Genomic DNA, 17734 nt, shown 5'->3' with positions numbered 1-17734 from the left:
GTAAGCCTGCAGTGATAATCCCAGCACACCGAGAACCTCTTGCATAGACAGACGCACGTGCATTTGAATGCACCCCGTAAACTGCTTTAGTTTGCTCAAAAGGATCAGGTTATGCATGCTGGTTGCTTCCTGTTATGCCGTCTCTCTAGTGGAGGAGATGCCACGGACATTGGCCAGAGATGAGAACGGCCCGATGTTAGAGAAGGGGCGTGGTTGTTGTTGGGTGTGTGTTCCCTCGAGATAACAAAACAGGTACGTGATATGCCGCTTTTGATTGGAGAGAATGGTCGAAGGAGAGCGTGTAATAGAAGATAGAGAAAGCATTACCTTACTAGAAAGACGGCAGAGAGATGATAGGATGGGTGGCTCGAGATGGCCTTCAGCTCTTTGAGATTGAGACGCCAATTGCACATGGTCATTCGGGTATTGACTGCTCGATTGAACATCTCTTTGTGATAAGAAGTGGCCGCGAAATGGACAAAACGACGGGTCGAGTTTCCAGTCTCTCGATATGCATACCCCTGTATCTTCTTGTAATGGAATCCAGCCTTGCCGTGCCGTCTCTGTGATTGCATTGAAAACATTGCCAGAAATTCGATTGCAAATAAGTCCAGCTAAAGTTGAGTAAAAGAAGAAGAAGGTGATGCTGTGACAACATTGGTAGGAAGATCGGATTATCGTAACCCAGTCCCGTTCCTTCCCTCATATGCTTCTAGCTGCCGATCTTCACCTACCTACTAGGCAATGCTTAATCCAACCTTCTTTGTAATTTCGTCTCGATTCAATCAATCGTCAATGCAAGGAATATCGCAATCGTCACGAGGTAAAACTATCGGTTTCGATACTGAGCGTCGATTAAGAGGTAATTGGATTCGTTGGAAGAATGCAGGATGATTGACAACTCAACTCGAGGGCGCGAGTTCTTTCAATATCGAATGGAATACGACGCACTAGCAGATCATGGTAAGATGCCCCGATGTTGCCTGAAGGTCCAATATCCTTGCGAATCTATCGATTTGGCATATTTCTCATCTTTTGTCCTTGGGAAAGATAGTGTTGACAACGTTTCTCCCCAGATTGAGCCTGAACAGTCTTCTATGCCCTGTGGTTGCTTTCGGACTCGGGTTCACTTTCACAAATGCTATTCCATTACTGCCAGCTTTTACTATTGTCCAACTCATTTCCATGTTAGTATCGTGGGAGTTCATCCGAGTTCTCGATCACTCTCGTCGTTTTACTGGGGGAGAAGCATCGCGGCGGGCACATTAGACTGCACGGTATTGGCTGTTGGCATTAGCAAGGATCCCAGTTTGTCATCCATCTCAACGGGTGATCAGACGCCTATTATCGCTGAGAATCGATATTCAAACTACTTTGCCGGCGTGTTATTCGTTTCTTGGCAGCGTGACGATCACTAAGAAGATCTATTAGTCGCCTGGAGCACCTAAGATCTTATGGAAATGACTTACTCATGACTTCTTCCTGCAGAGTTTAGCCCAGCCACCAAACTTGAAACAAGTCTGGAGGTTTCTTCTGAGTCTGAATTAGTCTGGTGAGTAGGTGCTCCATGATCTTGAGAGTGGTGCGATTAATGAAGAAAGAAGAGTCATTCTTGGATACAATTTGGTGGCCAAGCTGAAATGTGTAAGTCACGGCAATATCAGGATGCTAATGTGAACAGCGACGACAACCTCCTATCTAGTGATTTTGCGACAACAACACCCGCAGGTTTGATCCAGACGCCATTAAAAGGGGAAAGAGTCTCGCGGATATTTTGAGTATGTTCTGGCCAATGGGATCCAGTTCCGGTAGAATTGGCCATTATTGAATCCTACGATGAACCTGGCCCCAACAAGATGAATGGGAGGGCGGGGACTTTGTGGCCTTCCACAACATCCTTTGGCTGAAGGTTGCCTGGACAGGCCTCTTAGTGGGTGCCAAGGCGGCCTGCATCGCAGATTCTTATGCATATAATACGCCGTCGAGGGAGCGATGCTCCATCACCATGCACGGATTACGAGTTGCATGCGTGTGCGTGCCCCGTGTCAGGCTGTCGATCGTCCAAGTTGCTAAAAAGATGAAAAAAACAGGGGGTGCCTTTCCGAGGCCTACCGCAACGAAAGTGCATATGCGGCTTCGCAGCTAAGTGGAAGTGAGTTCTCAAATCTTGGTTTCAATATTCATATGCAGCCAAAGTTCGCTGCATAGGCCGGAGCAGCTTGATTAAGCGGTGGCTGCGCTTCACATGAAAGTCATGTTGTCGTGTCGTGTCCGCCTGGCCTGCAGCTTCTCGCCTTTCCATTGGACATCGGCTGCTCTATCAGTTCCTCCGCTGCGACATGTCGTGCTGCTATTCGACCAGCGCAATGCTGTGCAAAGCGCCACGTCGGTGGCCAAATCAAAAGTCACAGGGCGACGCCTGGAGATGAGGAAGGGTATCGCACAGTCTTTCTACCATGCATATAAAATGACGATCTATACTTGTTTCATTCTTCCTCGCTGAATATGCGTCCTCTCTGGGAGTGAGTATTATGTCCAGCATTTCTTGAACCACTCAAAGTATTGGAGATGACGGAAAATCAAGAGCATCTGAAGAGATTGGAGGAGCAATGGAATTTAGTCATGGCAGAAGATGAGCGTAAACATGCATTGATCTCAGTGAGGCCCCAGAATCCGTTGCCGCCAGGGAATTCTCAATGATACACAGGCTAAGACCCTCTCTAGGACTTATTTGGGCACATCAGCGATTTGACGGCGCAGCTCGCCGAGGCCCATATGGACCTTCGAGACCGAAAGGATATGCTTGAGCTCAAACGCGCCAAACTTGATCAAGCTGAGAAGCAGATTGAAGATTTACGACGCAAGACGGTAGGAGGAAAACGATGAACACCCGAAGATGTGAGCGAGCTGACCACAGTGACGCAGGATGAACATGTTTTTAGTATGGTTATAATCGATGGCGACAATATGCCGGTGAGTATACACGTGCTTTACGGCGTCGCCCTCCCTCGCGGCTAGAGATTCGCTGACTGTTTATAAACAAACCAGTTTCAAGATGAATTTGTGAGAGATGGCCTGCTGGGGGGCAAGAGGGTAGCTAGCCTCCTGAGGAAGGCGATAGCCGAGGATATCAAGACAAGATTTCCATCCCTTCCTGCCAACGCGCAGGTGGTGATTCGTGTATATGCGAATTTGAAAGGGCTGTCCAAGAAATATAGAGAACTTCTGCCTGACTCGGCATCGTTTGAAGATTTTGTTCGAGGGTATAACACAGTTCACCCCACCTGCGACTTTATTGACGCTGGGTGTGGTAAAGAATGCGCAGACGAGAAGATCAAAGGTGAGCTGCCGTCGTGAATTTGGAGTTTCTCTCTCCCATTCCAATACTGGTTATAGGTTTACAATTTGGATACTGATATGACAAAGCGGCCCTCAAGTTTGGTCTCGGCGACAGCCATTGCAAGCAGGTGTTTTTTGGAGGGCCGGGAGACAACGGATACGCCCGCGTGTTCGACTCTTTCCTCGAAGATCAGACGATTCGAGGTCAAATAACGCTCATGTCAGGCCCCCCTTTCGCCTACGAGCTGGCAGCAATCAAAGACAAGTTCCAGAATGTGGCGTTCGACAACATCTTTAGAGGCCAAAAGCTCCCCAATGAGACGAACCGCAGGACCTCGTTCCACATTACACCACCAGGAACACCGATGCCTTCAAACGCTCCATTGAGCTTTGCAGCTGCTGCCAAGGTGCCCACTAGCCCAGCACATAGTGTTCCCGCTCAACTGTATTGTCCGGAGCCGAAGCCGTCGCCCAATGGAGTCATATTGCGGAACAGGCTGGGACAGAGGGTGGACTCGCGCCTTTCGTATTCGCAGTCTGATTTCTCCAGCTTGAAAGACCGTAAGCTCTGCAACAATTTCCACCTCTTGGGCAAGTGTTTTTATCTTGACAAGTATGGGAAATGCCACCACATTCACGGGGAAAAATTGACTGCTCAGCAGTTGGAAGCCTTGCGAGGCATTGCCCGTCAGTCTCCATGTTTGAACGGACTGAGCTGCAGCCAGACAGATTGTGTGGCCGGACATCGCTGTCCTAGGGAGCCTTGCCATTTGGAGAATTGCTGGTTCCCAAAGGAGATGCACGGCGTTGACTCTCAGGTCATTGACTGAGGCTTATGATGAACTTAATATCTTTTTTTTTTATACGTCAGGCATACGGACGGGAATTTGTATCCAGCGTTTTGGGGTGGACGGATGAATTGGATGGCTAACTGGCTGTCCGGCGTTATGATGAACGGTATACATGTGGTTCATTGGGATGCCGGCAGCATTGCTTCAACGGCAATGATGGAATTTGGCACTAGTTAATGTTTTTAATGCTCTTCAAGCAAAAGGAGACGGAGAGAAGTAATAGCCATAGTCTAGATATCTTGAGTTGAGGGCTCGGAACTTGAAATTGAGTATTGATGAGCTCCATAGCCACGTTGTTCCATATCATCCATGGGGCACTAACAGTACCGTGGGGGGCTATCAGAGCCACCGGGAAGCCCCCAAATCCCAACCCCATCCACTGTGGCACCGCTAAATGGACCCCTTCTATGGGGGACTTTCAGCTTGTGTTCGCTAAAGACAAGCTTATGTGACCAGTTGACCGACTCGATCGATTGTTGACTTCACTTGTCACAGCCAAGACAAGCAGACGCGTCTCCTGGATCCAAAAAGGATGTATCCGATCCATCGTCACCCTCAAACAGCTACGAGAAGCAACCGTTAACGCTCTGCTGCCGGCTAAGATGTTCTTTTTAGCCCCGACTCCGAGCAGCTTCTGGTCGGGTATTCTGCATTCGGAGCCATCGCGAGGTACACAAAGAGCTGAGGCGTCACTGGCGAACGGCCAAGTACCCCTTGATAAGCCCTACGCAAAAAAGGCTAAAGACGGCGTGGATTCTGGCCCCACGACGGCCAACTTTTTGCTCCCCCCCAAACAAATGTTCCTGCTACGCCTTTTGCTTCCTTGGACAGCCGCTTTTCGGCGACTATGAAGCTCTCTCGGCCGGATCCCCGCAAAGTGGGGGAGGGGCTTTATGCTGTCGTGGGGGGAGAAATCAGGTGCAAGTTGATGGCTGAGGCGAGGTTGGAACGTGTTGGAACTGCAGTACTCAGGGCTCTTCTATGATATATAGGAGTCTGCCGGTCCCGGAGCGAGGGTTATTCTGTCTTCTTTAATGGGTGTTGCCCATATTGTGCGTCACGGTAAGGTGAAACACAGGGAGAAGAGAAGAGCGTATAGATGATGTGTGTTTGATGCTGACTTGCCTTCCAGACTACAAGCTTTGGACAGTCAGGCATATCGTCGACTTTCTTACTCTACAACAACATGTCTCAGCAAAGCACTCAGCTGGTCAGCGGCTGGACCTTTAGGCAGCATCAAGGTCCTTCGACAGAATGGCTGCCGGTGGAAAAAGTGCCAACGCAGGTTCACACGGATCTGCTGGCTAACAAAAAGTATGCCCCCATATGAGACTACATATAAACAGCTTCCACCAGAGCAATGTAGAGCTAACAAAATTCTAGGATTCCAGACCCCTTTGTGGACCTAAATGAACGCGCCGTTCAGTGGATTGGCGACAAGGACTGGGAGTATCAAGTGACAATTACCCCTGATGCCATGCAAGGTGAAAATGTGACAAGAGACTTGGTATTCAGCGGCCTCGACACTTTTGCCACCGTCTATCTCAATGAGGAAAAACTGCTGGAATCGGAGAATATGTTTGTCTCTTATCGTGTAAATGTCACAGACCGCATCAAAGTCGGGTCGGAGAACACCCTCCGCATCGTCTTTCACTCCGCCATCGTCAAAGGTGAAGAGCTCATCAAAGAGTATGGCAATGAGCACAAATTCTACGTTCGACAGACTGAGAGAAGTCGTGTCCCGGTACGGAAAGCCCAGTACAATTGGGGTTGGGATTGGGGCCCAATTCTCATGACAGCCGGACCTTGGAAACCCGTCACTCTCGAGACGTACGTTGCGAGGATTGACGATGTCTGGGTTCAGAGCGAAGTCGGTCAGGATCTGTCGTCTGTTTCCGGATCCATCTTCGCTCGCATAGCTGGCGTTCCGGGCCAGGATGCCCAAGTTTCAGTGGCCCTGTCATTAGAAGGCCAGACGGTGTTCCAGCAGGCAGTAGACCTTGCTTCGGCTAAAGATGGGCTGATCAAGGTTCCGTTTAAGCTCGAGAAGCCCAAGCTTTGGTATCCAAAAGGATACGGAAGTCAGCCCCGTTATCAACTGACCGCCAAGCTCCACCACAAGGCTTCTGATGCCAAAGAAATCGACAGTCAGTCTAAACTGGTTGGGTTCCGACGAACCGAGCTGGTTCAAGAGCCGGACGCTCACGGCAAATCCTTCTACTTCCGCATAAACAACGTCGACGTGTTTGCTGGTGGCTCATGTTGGATTCCTGCCGATAGTTATCTCGCCGGTGTGCCCTCAGAACGATATTACGAATGGGCCAAGCTCATGGCAGAGGGCAACCAGGTCATGCTGCGAGTATGGGGAGGTGGCGTCTACGAAGAAGATGCTCTTATCGAAGCTTGCGACGAGTTTGGCATCTTGGTGTTCCACGACTTTCAGTTCGCTTGCGCATCTTATCCCGCCTACCCGTCCTATCTGAAGACTCTGGAAGAGGAAGCGAGGCAGCAGATTCAACGCCTGCGGACACACCCCTCCGTGATGGCTTGGGCGGGCAACAACGAAGATTACCAGGTCCAAGAGAGGTATAAGCTCGACTATGACTTTGACAACAAGGATCCAGAATCATGGCTCAAGTCTTCGTTCCCCGCGAGGTATATTTATGAGCACCTTCTGCCAACATGGGTTGAGGAAGAAGACCCAGGCAAGATTTACCACCCTAGCAGTCCTTGGGGAGATGGCAAGCCCACGGCTGACCCAACCGTTGGCGATATTCATCAATGGAACAGTGAGTTTTTCTCCCCCCTTTTTTTGAGTCTCTCATCGCAGCTTTGAGAGCCAAATATCGCTAACAGTCGTCTACCAGTCTGGCACGGAGCCATGAACAAATACCAAGAAGCCGTCGGCATGGGAGGCCGATTCGTCAGCGAGTTTGGCATGGAGGCATATCCTCATCTTAGCACCACGCGTCGCATGGCCAGCGACCCGGCGCAGCTCTACCCCGGCTCCATGGTCCTCGACGCCCACAACAAGGCCATCGGCCACGAACGCCGCATGATCAGCTACGTCGTGGACAACTTCCGGCCCCGGCTCGATCTCGGCGGCTACACTCACCTGACGCAAATCGTCCAGTCAGAGACGATGCGTGCCGCGTACAAGGCCTGGCGAAGACAATGGGGCAAGCCCGGAGCCAGGCAATGCGGTGGTGTTCTGGTATGGCAGCTCAACGACTGCTGGCCAACCATGTCGTGGGCCGTGGTGGACTACTACCTCATCAAGAAGCCAGCCTACTACGCCATCTCGCGGGCACTGCGCTCCGTCGACGTTGGTGTGCATAGGACATTCCATGACTGGACTCAGACAGGAGACTGGGTTGACAAGGACTCCGGCCTCGTTACCGGCCAAGTCGACCAGACCCTGCCCGCCCGTAAGGGAACTTTTGACGTCTGGGTCGTCAGCAACGACACCAAGCCCGTCGAGCTGAGTCTCATCGTGCGCTTCATCTCCGTCCGCTCTGGAAAGGACGTCGTCGACCCCATCAAGTCCACAATCACCGCCGCTGCAAACTCCACCACCGACGTCCTCCAGGGCAAGCCGCTGCCGCCGTCGATCCCCAACCCTGAGGACCTCACCAAGCCCTTCGACCTGGCCGAGTACGACCCCTACGTCGTGCACGCCACCATCACCGATGCTTCCACCGGCGCTCTCGTCGCCCAAGACACTGCCTGGCCCGAGCCCATTAAGTTCCTCGACCTGTCTGACCGGGGCATCTCGTTTGAGGTTTCGTCCGCAAAGGATGAGGTCGTCGTTTCGGCCCAGAAGCCCGTCAAGGGATTCGTGTTTGAAGAGGTTGAGGGGCTGAAGCTGAGTGACAATGGCTTTGACATTGTGCCAGGCGAGAAGCACACTATCAAGGTGGAGGGCGCTCTGAAAGCGGATCAGTTGCTGTGGACGTGTATTGGAGCCCCTGAGGCGTCGTTGACGATTTCTGGAGCATCTTCTTCGCTGCCCCTTCGATAGAGTAAAAAAAGCACTGGACTAGTACGTACGTAATATAGCATATATATAATGGAAGAGTTGATATCTACGATTGCCTCACTACGTGACGCCAAATAAGGAATACCGAGCAATGGCCAAAGTAGACATTAAATGTTCATTTTCAATTTTTAGTCGCTAATGACATTAATAAAGAAGGGGGCCAAAACTTGATGTAGGTAAACCCAGGATAAATCTCCCCAATCCCACTCAATCCATTACACACATATCCATTCCCAGCCCATTTCACGAAACCGTCCCAATCTGGCGATAGAGATATAAAAAAAGGGGTAATAATAAGTATACCAATTTACAGGGATAGACCGAAACCTCAAGTCTCCCGCCGACCACGCTTCACAGGAGGCGGTGACCTGGACACGCTCTCACTATCGTACCGCCGCCTCTTCATCGGCACAGGACTCCTCTCTCGCGGACGATCCGCCGAATCATCTCTTGTCCTGCGCGAGGGCGGACTACGGCTGCGCGACGGGCTGTAAGAAGCCCTTCTGCCGCGCGAAGGAGGGACCGGAGACCTTGATCTCGACCTTGATCTCGAATCCTCGCGGGACGGCGATCGGCTGATATCCCGTCTGAGCTTCTTCCGGGGTCCTCCGCTGCTGACAGACGAGCTGTTTCTACGACCAGCGGGTCCGCCGGGGCTCTGGCGAGGTCGACCCCGTCGAGGTGGTGGGCTGGCCGAGTTTGCGTCTCGTCGCGGTGGGGATGGTGAGCGGCTGTAGGAGCTGTACGAGTTGCTTCGCGCACGGCCACGATTCCGTTGTGGAGGTGGAGACTGCGAGGAGCGCGAGCGTGAGGAGTAGCTTCGGCTTCTGGAAGCATCTCGTCGGCCTCCCCGTCTAGGAGGACTAGCGGAGTACGACCCTCGATCTCGTCCACGAGATGAGATAGAGTCAGACCGAGACCGGGATCGTGACCGCGAGTCGGAGTATGATCGATCTCTTGCACCACGTCGTGGCGGTGTTCGGGAAAGGGATCGGCCTCGACTGTCGTCACGTCGAGCCGCAGATCGAGAACGGGAGCGAGATCGAGAAGAGTATGATGAGCGAGTATAAGACGAGTAGCTTGAGACAGACTCCGAATCCGAGCGGTCCTGGGCAGGGGGTGCGGGGAGTGCAGGCTTGGGCATGTTCTGGAGGTGCTCTCGCATCTCCTCGGTCAAAACACCCATGCCGATGCTGGTAAAGTAGTTGATGGAGAATCTGATGTTGCGGGGGTTCTCGCGGGGGAAGATGCCTTCGAGACTGGGGCGGAGGGTTTCGTCCGTCATGCGTGCCCTCAGCTTAACCATACCGACTTCCTCCGAGATGTGTTGGAATAGAATCTTAATGAAGATACGGCTGCTGGATGTGGTTTCATCCTCGTTCAGGTGGATGACGGAGAGGCAGTGCCAGCCAAGGGAGTCGGCGGCAAACATGTGGCCGAACAGCATGGCAATGTTTCGTAGCTTGTTGTTCTCATATCGGTGGATAGTCTCGTAGTACTTGGCAAAAGCCTGCTCAAAGAGATCGCACCACAGACGGTTGATCTTGGCAAACCGCTCGCCAATCAGGCCAAAGAACTTGGTGTACGTCTTTTCCTGGGAGCAACACTCGACAATCATGGACGGCAGCTCAGGCTCCTGGCCAGCGGGAAGATTGATCTTCATCAACTTGTGGACTGCTTCCTCTGGATCGGCGCTCGACATGATAGTGAGGTAGATGGTTCTTCGTAGATTGACCAAGTCGGCGTTAGACTGGTCCTTGATCTCCATGGCTTTCGATTCCTCCTCCTCCTCTTCATCGCTCTCGTCCTCATCATCCTCGTCGCCGTCCTCATCGTCGCTACCCTCGCCGAGAATTTCCGCCTTGAGTTTCCGGTAAGCCTCTTCGTGCTCCTCCCACTCGGAGTCGAATTTGAAGATGTTGAGTCCATCCTGAACATCAATCTCGCCATCAAGCTCAACCTTGTGTGTGATTTGGTCCTCCTCCTCAACCAGGTCCAGCTCTTCCTTGATAGCAGGGCTATCCTTAAACTTGTCCTTTCGGATCTGGAAAAGCACCTCAATCATATACTGGGTTCGCTTGTCGATGTCGGACTCGTGAAGGATGTTGCGGAACTGGTCGAAGACGGCCATGGAGATGGCAGGCTGCATCTCCTCCAGGTACTGCCCGACCTCCTTGCAGAACCCCACGGCAATCTCCACGCTGTCGTCCGTCGGTTTGTGCAGGAGCAGCAGCAGGATCTGGCCGGCCAGCATCTCGTGCTGGACCTGCTGGTTGATCAGGTGCGCGAGGAAAGTCGTCGAGGAGAGGCAGACGGCCTTGTCGTTTCGCTTGAAGCCCTTGCGGAACTGCATGATGAGGCGCTTGATCAGCAGCTCGCCAACCTGCGGCAGCTTGGTGTTGACAATGGCCGCCATGGCCGCGTAGATGGGCGTGAAGGGCAAGCTGGCGGCCTGAGCCTTCATGATGGACCGGCAGAACAGGCCCCGCCCCCGGATCAGGTTCTCGCCAAACAGCTCGGGGACGATGTGCTTTATGTTGGCCGTGTTGACCTTATTGATCAGTCCGTTGATGCTCTTCTTGAGGGCCTCCCACGCCATCCGCTGGTACTCCTTGCTGGTCTTGTCCGTGATCTGTGCCTGCAGCGCCCTGAGCCTCGCGGGCGGAATGTACGTGCCTCCCGACCGCATGTTGAGCAGCTTCTCGTACTCGGCCTTTGCCGCCGCCTGTTTCTCCTCCTCCGTCCGCACCGGCACCGGTACGGGCGAGCGCGCAGCACGAGCGGGACGATAGGAATCGCCGCCCTCTCGCTGCTTTCCGCGCTCGCGGTGCGGCATGTCGACCACGGCCGACGCCATCGTTTCGCGATCTAGCTGGAGAATAAAAGTGTCGTCGAGGTTCGTAAAGGGGAGAGGTAAAAGAAAGAGAAGAGCAATCGAAGCTGGAGACAAGCGAGTAGGCGAGACAATGCAGTTGCACAAAACAAGTTGCCTTTGTCGAGACGGCGCGGATGATGTTTTATTCCAAGAAGCAAGAAAGTTGGTACGACGCAAGCAAAGCAGTAAAAGGCTAGGCTGAAAGAAAAGAAAAAATCGTGCACGGACCAGGTCTCAGTTGCTTCATGCGCCACACACAGCTACAGTACACACACAGCAGCAGCCTTGCCACTACCGCATCCACCCAAAAGTCTACCTATTCCATCCATACTCTCCGCCGCACAGAATCGTGTAACTACCGCACCGCCACAAGTACCTCCCCAACCAGCACCGCAAACAAGCCCCTAAAAAAGGCGCCTCGGAATCGAATCTCAATCCCTGGCGCGTTCATGCCAGCGTGGGCACATCGCCTGCCAACCTTCTCGTTCGCGATTCAGTTGCCAACTTTCTCTCTCCTCCACCCAAAGAAACCACCCACGCTCCTTTATAATCTTCGCCCGATTCCTCTCCATACGGAGACATAAACTCATACTACAACTCTCCAATCTTCCGTTCAATTAATTGCAGTTCGAAAGACAAGACCAAAGCTTCCCAACAATGGTTCGTCCCATCGTCCCCCCTTCATCCAGTGATATCACCACTTCTTCGAAATTGCTCCCCCACGTCGACTCGACACACAGCAAGGAAAAAAAACACAACAACTAACTCCCTCTCAGCTCGATAAACTCGTCGGTTTCGCCATGCTTGTGGCCGCATCCGTCATCTTCCTCTACTACACCATCTGGACCCTTCTCATGGTAAACCCTTCCCCCCATCTAAATACGCTTGCTTTACTCTAAAGCGCCCCCAATCAAACACACTTGCTTCGCTTTACAAGAGAGAATCAAATCGTACTAACAAACTCACAGCCCTTTGTCGACGACGACCACCCCCTCCAGAACCTCTTCCTCCCCCGCGTCTGGGCAATCCGCATCCCCGTCATCCTCCTCCTCCTGGGTTCCGCCGTCGTCGGCTCCTTCGTCGGCATGGTCATGATTCGGAGCAACCAGAAGAAAGCCGCCAAGGCCAAGGCCGCTGCCAAGAAGAAGGCGTAAAGCAGAAGAAGAAAGAAAAACATAATGCCTTAACATGTATATGAGTGAGCCCATGTGCGAAATGGGGCTCGTCAAATGTATGCATGGGGTAATCTGGGTGTTAGAAGTGGCCGTAGCAATCAACATTAATAGTGCCTTTGCACAATCATGTACGAACTTTTACTGGGTGCGCATATAAGCCATGTACGAGAGAGAGAGCTTCTTCACAATGACTGGGAACAGAATATAGAGAGAGGGAAAAGAGGCGACAATGATTTGGGTATCTCGAGTGTGGTGTCTATTCAGTAATGGGGTGCAACAGGAGCTGCTAAACTAAAGAGATGCTACCTATAGAACATAACAGGAACATGCAGCCATACAGGCGACGCATCCAATCTAGATAAATCCCGAGCAGCCTTAGTGAGGGACTCGAAGAGTATAAGCATCCGTCAAACCAATCCTCCAACAGTGTTTGCTCAACTTTGCTTAAGAGAAGAAGAAGAAAGCCAAGCAAAACAGTGAACCCAATGTCAGAAGTTGTCAAATTAGTAGAACCTAGTTTATACCCAAGAAAAAAAAAGAAAAAAATTAGGGGAGAAGGTTCCCTCTCGAGTCCCAAGAAGCCCAAAGTAAGGCTTCGGTCTTGAAATTGCAAGACTGCTCGGTAGCCGCTTATTTAGACTCTCTGGTCAGCAAAATCGAGAACCTCGCAGTCGTCCTCGAAGAATCCGTCACCGTCAGGATCCCCTTGGTGGGCTCCACGTCGTCGCCTCGTCGTAACGACGATCTGCTCCGAGTCGCCATACTCCATAACACGCTCCATGGCTGATGGAGGCAGAGGTCGGTGGTCCTCTGGATCGTCGTATTCGTCTTCAAAAGCAGAGGGGAGGCCCAGGTCCAGCTTGACAACGGAAATGTCCTGTCCAAACGCCCAGGTGGATGCATCTGACCCGCCGCTTGGCGCATTCGCACTCAGATGCTGGGTCTTCTTTGCCTTCTTGGAGGTCGGCGCCGCCGGGGCATCCATAGAAGAGTTTGCAAGGACGTTCGATCCAACGAGCTGACTGCCATAGGCCGGAGTATACTCGCAAAGAACGACGCGTCTGTCAGTATGGAAAGGTTGATAAGGCGCACTGCACTCGATTTCTGCTTGAGGAATAGTCTCGCCCATGGTATGAAGAGTGTTGGAAACCACACGTGGGCGACCCTTGAGCGTCAATGTCGTTCCCACGTCCATTTCCGCCTCTGACAGCTCCAGATACTCTTCCTGAGCGCCCAGTTCTAGGATCTGGCGAACAGCCGGAGCAACAGTATCATCTGGCAGCAGCGGCAATCGATAGTCTGTATATCGATTGGCACGTGTATTGCGCTTGCCGCTGTGACGTCGAGACTTGCTGGGGTACGTTCGAACAAGGCCCCCGCCTAGGTTGAAGAGAGAGGCGCTCCGCCTGCCTCTGATCCAGATGACACACGACGATGTAGGTAGTGAGGCACTTGGGGGCAGGGACACGCGGTTCTCTCCGGTGTGGCGTAACTGGCTGATGGCGGAGCCAGTCTTTCCAATGGAGCTGGTGATGCTCGCGGCAATCGCACGCCCACCCTGAGCTGCCGAGTCCTTCAGGATGCTGCCAGCACTGTTTGAAGTATTACCGCTGCCCTGGCGCGAGCGTGTGACAAAGGGCATTGCCACCTGGTATGCAGCACCAAAAGCGCCAGATGCGAGGGAAACGGCGGAGCTCGAAGGCTCGGATGGTTCTGCGGCAGGCTTTTGCGTCACTTTGCGTCTGCGCGGCGGTGGCCACATGAAAGCGCTAAAGGGCATCTCCAAGAGATGAACAGTTCCTCTCTCAGTCACCATGGCCAGTCGCTCGCCTTGAGGCTCTGTCCAGACCACCTCAATAATGCGAGCCACAGTCATGCGCGAGAACTGGGCAATTTGGCGAACCTGAGGACCAGCGCTCTCATGGGAGGCCAACGACGCCTGCAGGGGCGACGAATGGGTGTGTTGAATACGGAGCAAGTCCCACACTGTCTGCACATCTCCCTTGCTGCTCGCTGTGAATAGAGACAAGGAGGAGGGCGAAAACGACAGAAAACTGCAGCCTAGAGGGGTGGCGAAAGTGCAAGAAGGGTGAATAGAAGGAGACGTCACCAGCGAGTCAACATCCACGATGGAGACAAGTCCAGGATCCTTGGCCGAGACCGCTTGCGCAGACGCACCATGAGTTGGTGGGAATGAAGCACCATCGTTGCGAGAAGCCCACTGCTGAGGTGGTGATCGGGGCTGCAACTGCTGTTGTTGCTGCTGCTGTTGGGACTGCGGGCTCGTTGATCGATTCCAATACGAATTCCAAGCCTGTAAACCTTGCTGGCCGACCCATTTCGCGCCTTGAATGAGCTCCTGGGTCGCCTCGCGCATCACCTTGTTGACGACACTGTCAGAAATAGGCAGATCCACGGCAGCGGTAACCGAAGGAAGGTGAGGCGGCGTGTGGGATGAGATTCCGGCACCTCTTCCTAGAATTGGCACTGGTAGATGCGCTCGGATAGCGATGTTCGAAGATGGCGGAGCTGGGCAGTAGGCAATCCTGCGGCCGTTGAGAGCAAATATGGCCGTTGGAGGATTGGGTCGGCGGATTGTGCCAAGGGGGTTCATCTTATCCGTCTCCTCAGCTACATCGCCGCCTCGCTGACCCTGCTGCACACAAGTCCAGAGCTTGGCGGTGCAAGCAAAGACATGTCCATTCTGCGGCTGTAGTAGCTGCGTGTATATCCAACATTCGCCAGTAGCGCCGGAGCATACTGCAACGGTTCCGGCATCTGCCTTGATGGCAAATGCCCCGGTGGGAGGAGGAGGTTGGAAAATTGGGCTAGTCAGAGAAACCTCTGCGCTGATGGGGATGGCGGGAGCCTGCAAGAGGACATCGACCAACTTGTTAGTCTTGAGCGAGTAGATTTCGACGGCTGTCTGGTAGGCCTCAATCACATGCCCGTTCTGGCCACCCCGCCCAGTAAAGGCGTCCTGGTGAGCATAGGTAGACCGGGGGCTCGTGGCACCGTCGACCTTCCTCGCGGTGTCGTCATCGTCGTCCGGGCCTGCAGCCGGGGCTGCGCGCTGAGGAAGTACGGGGCCGTGCACGACCAGAGCTACCAAGGGGAACACAGAGTCCTTGTCTCCGCCAGCAGTCCACGGAAGTATCTTGGCGTAATGAACGCCACCCCGCAGGCCCTTGAGGCTGGCGATGTGCTCCAGCCCCCGTTTGCTAACACCGTAAACCTCCAAGCCGCCCTGGTACCCGGCCAAGACGACATTTCCAGAGCCAGCAGAGCTGTAGGGGCTCGGGAGCTTGTCGAAGCCAAAGTAGAGTCCCTGGTCGCCCGGCTTCATACCGGACTGCGGCTTGATGGTGAGGTCCAGGTCTGAGACGCCGTAAAAGTGCGCCTGGGGTTGGTGGGGAAGCGGAGGAGGGTGGGATCCGATTCGGGAGTGAGTGTGAGCATACGGGACCGGAGAGTGAAGGGAGCTCCGGCGATGGTGGGCGGCGGTCGAAGAAGGCCTGGGCATGTTGTCCGGAGACACAAAATGGGGATCCATCTGGTAGCTGAGAGGCCGCCTCGGGTGACTGGTGGGCGGAGAGGGCGATGCCGGTGACGGCGTCATGAAGGCCCTCTGGGCCGTCCAGCCATGGTGAAGGCGGCCTGAGTCTTCGTAGGAAGAGGGCTGTGTAGGCGGCGATTCACTCGCCAGAGCGATCAGGTTGCTCGGAGAGGCTGCCATTCCGTTTCTCGCCCAGTCATGTATCACGCTCGGAGCGGTGCTTGCAGAAACCGAAGTGGTGGACAAGGCATCCAAGGAAGGCGACGGCTCAGGATTGTCATTGTCAGGAGCAGCCGTAGGCCTTATCTCGGGCGTGTTGATGGGAGGGGAGGAGGCGTTGGAAGTAGGAATGCTCTTTGGGGTGTCGTTTCCACTTTCGTCGCCGTCGTTGACAGGTCTCCTATTTATTCACAAGCACCAGGTCAGCAAACCCAGCTGTTCATACGGCATCAGATTGTGCCCAAGACCCAAAGCAGCAAGGAAAAGCGCAGCAGAAAGGGTGAGTCACGAGGCCGAGGGCCATGCGCTGCGATGCCTTGCCATGGGCCATGGGGGGGTGTTTTAGCGGGAGGACTCACGCGAACTTGCCGGCCGTCTGTTTGGTCACCGCTGCGGCAATGCCGCCGCTGTGCTTTGCATTTTTCCTTTCCTTCTTGGCTGTAGGGAATTCATAGGTCAGCGATAACGCCCTTTTTTATGTGTGTCTGTGTGTATGTCTGGCGGCCGATCGGTCTGTATGTCTGCCTCGCCGTGCTTCAAGGGATGGCGATGCACGTCTTATCGCGGTGTCGTCACAGCAGTGGTACAAGATAAGACGGGACTGTTACTCACCCGGCATTCAACCTGTGTAAGGGGATTGGAGCAGTGGTCCCGCTCCAGCTGCTTTTGCTTCCGCAGAACGAAACGGGTTCTGGAAAGCCAAAAGCTAAAGCTCGTTTATCAAGTCGAGGAGAGAAAAAGGAAAATAAAAAAGAGTATAGTAGGTATAATGCGACGGTATTGTCCCGATCAGCTCGATGGGAAAAAATGGAAGCTTCTCGTCGTCGGGTAGGGCCAGATACTAGGCAGCTCCGGCAGCAGGTCTAGCAGGTATAGACGAGATTTGAGGTACCGCCAGATAAGGGGTTTGCCTGCGGGAGGAACAGAGGGGCTATCGACGGTGACGAGGGGTTCGCGTCGTTGAGGTACTACTAGGCAGATATAGTAGTACGGAGGGGAAGATGGTTGGCAAAAGATGAATACGAAATGTGCAGTAATACGCTGGTTCGTGCAACAAAAGAAACAAGGCGATCTCTAGGTTGGTATAAGTATAGTAGGTAGGGAGGGAATGGCGCAGCCACCGGGCCTCGTTTTTTGGTGTTCGTGAGAAGATGCGACGTCTATCGTTAATACAGCAAGATGTATGATATGGTATCGAAACAAGAACAAAGAGAAGAAAAGGTCGTGTAAGTAACAAGATCAAATATTATTCAGAGCTGAGCTGAGCTGAGCCGGTTCATCAAAGAAAGAGACTGGAGTGCTGTTTGAGCTGGTATCGTTGGCTGGTTGTATGTAGTGTAGCAAAGTTGTAACATATGAAGAGATGAAGCAGAGAAGGGTTCCGTTGTTGCTCAAGACGTTCGGGGGGTGGCAGCTTTGATGAGTGGCCGCCCGCCCAATTACAGCTACAGCTACGAAGTACCAGACCTTACAGCATCGACACGACATGAATGCATGTACCTGCTGGTACTGCGACGGCCGGGGCGCTGTTGTCAGTGACTCGATAACGCGGGGGGAGTTGGAAGGTTCCAGGTCCGCTGGCCGGGCCTTGCAGTGGCAGCTGTTGGGGGGCGTGATTCCGCCAAGGGGGCCGAAGGAGGGGGGTATCCCAGCCTGCGAGGTCAGAGGGGGAGGGGGGCG

General features: G+C 53.3%; 5 protein-coding genes across 5 annotated transcripts; 3 read left to right on the top strand and 2 right to left on the bottom strand.

Annotated features, from left to right (window-relative positions):
• Positions 1-2622: 2622 nt before the first annotated feature.
• Positions 2623-4169, top strand: T069G_05349 (uncharacterized protein; the record flags this gene model as incomplete). The annotated part of the gene is made up of 5 exons (XM_056172559.1): positions 2623-2658; positions 2725-2868; positions 2926-2973; positions 3049-3340; positions 3427-4169. The coding sequence occupies 5 exons, from the start codon at positions 2623-2625 to the stop codon at positions 4167-4169; spliced, it is 1263 nt and encodes a 420-aa protein (XP_056029417.1).
• A 1207-nt stretch (positions 4170-5376) lies between these two features.
• T069G_05348 (glycosyl hydrolases family 2 domain-containing protein) lies at positions 5377-8211 on the top strand (the record flags this gene model as incomplete). Its single annotated transcript, XM_056172558.1, has 3 exons — positions 5377-5504; positions 5574-6979; positions 7058-8211. 3 exons carry the CDS (start codon positions 5377-5379, stop codon positions 8209-8211), a joined length of 2688 nt encoding a protein of 895 aa, XP_056029416.1.
• Positions 8212-10506: 2295 nt separating this feature from the next.
• Positions 10507-11086, bottom strand: T069G_05347 (uncharacterized protein; the record flags this gene model as incomplete). Its single annotated transcript, XM_056172557.1, has 2 exons — positions 10507-10576; positions 10701-11086. The coding sequence occupies 2 exons, from the start codon at positions 11084-11086 to the stop codon at positions 10507-10509; spliced, it is 456 nt and encodes a 151-aa protein (XP_056029415.1).
• An 818-nt stretch (positions 11087-11904) lies between these two features.
• Positions 11905-12258, top strand: T069G_05346 (dolichol phosphate-mannose biosynthesis regulatory protein (DPM2) domain-containing protein; the record flags this gene model as incomplete). Its single annotated transcript, XM_056172556.1, has 2 exons — positions 11905-11961; positions 12073-12258. 2 exons carry the CDS (start codon positions 11905-11907, stop codon positions 12256-12258), a joined length of 243 nt encoding a protein of 80 aa, XP_056029414.1.
• A 655-nt stretch (positions 12259-12913) lies between these two features.
• T069G_05345 (uncharacterized protein) lies at positions 12914-16673 on the bottom strand (the record flags this gene model as incomplete). Its single annotated transcript, XM_056172555.1, has 3 exons — positions 12914-16235; positions 16414-16492; positions 16667-16673. 3 exons carry the CDS (start codon positions 16671-16673, stop codon positions 12914-12916), a joined length of 3408 nt encoding a protein of 1135 aa, XP_056029413.1.
• Between the last annotated feature and the right edge of the window lie 1061 nt (positions 16674-17734).

Source organism: Trichoderma breve, chromosome 3, assembly GCF_028502605.1.
Source record: "Trichoderma breve strain T069 chromosome 3, whole genome shotgun sequence".
NCBI classification, from domain to species: domain Eukaryota; kingdom Fungi; phylum Ascomycota; class Sordariomycetes; order Hypocreales; family Hypocreaceae; genus Trichoderma; species Trichoderma breve.
The sequence above is the reverse complement of the archived record's forward strand: the minus strand, read 5'-3'. Positions and strand labels throughout refer to the sequence as shown.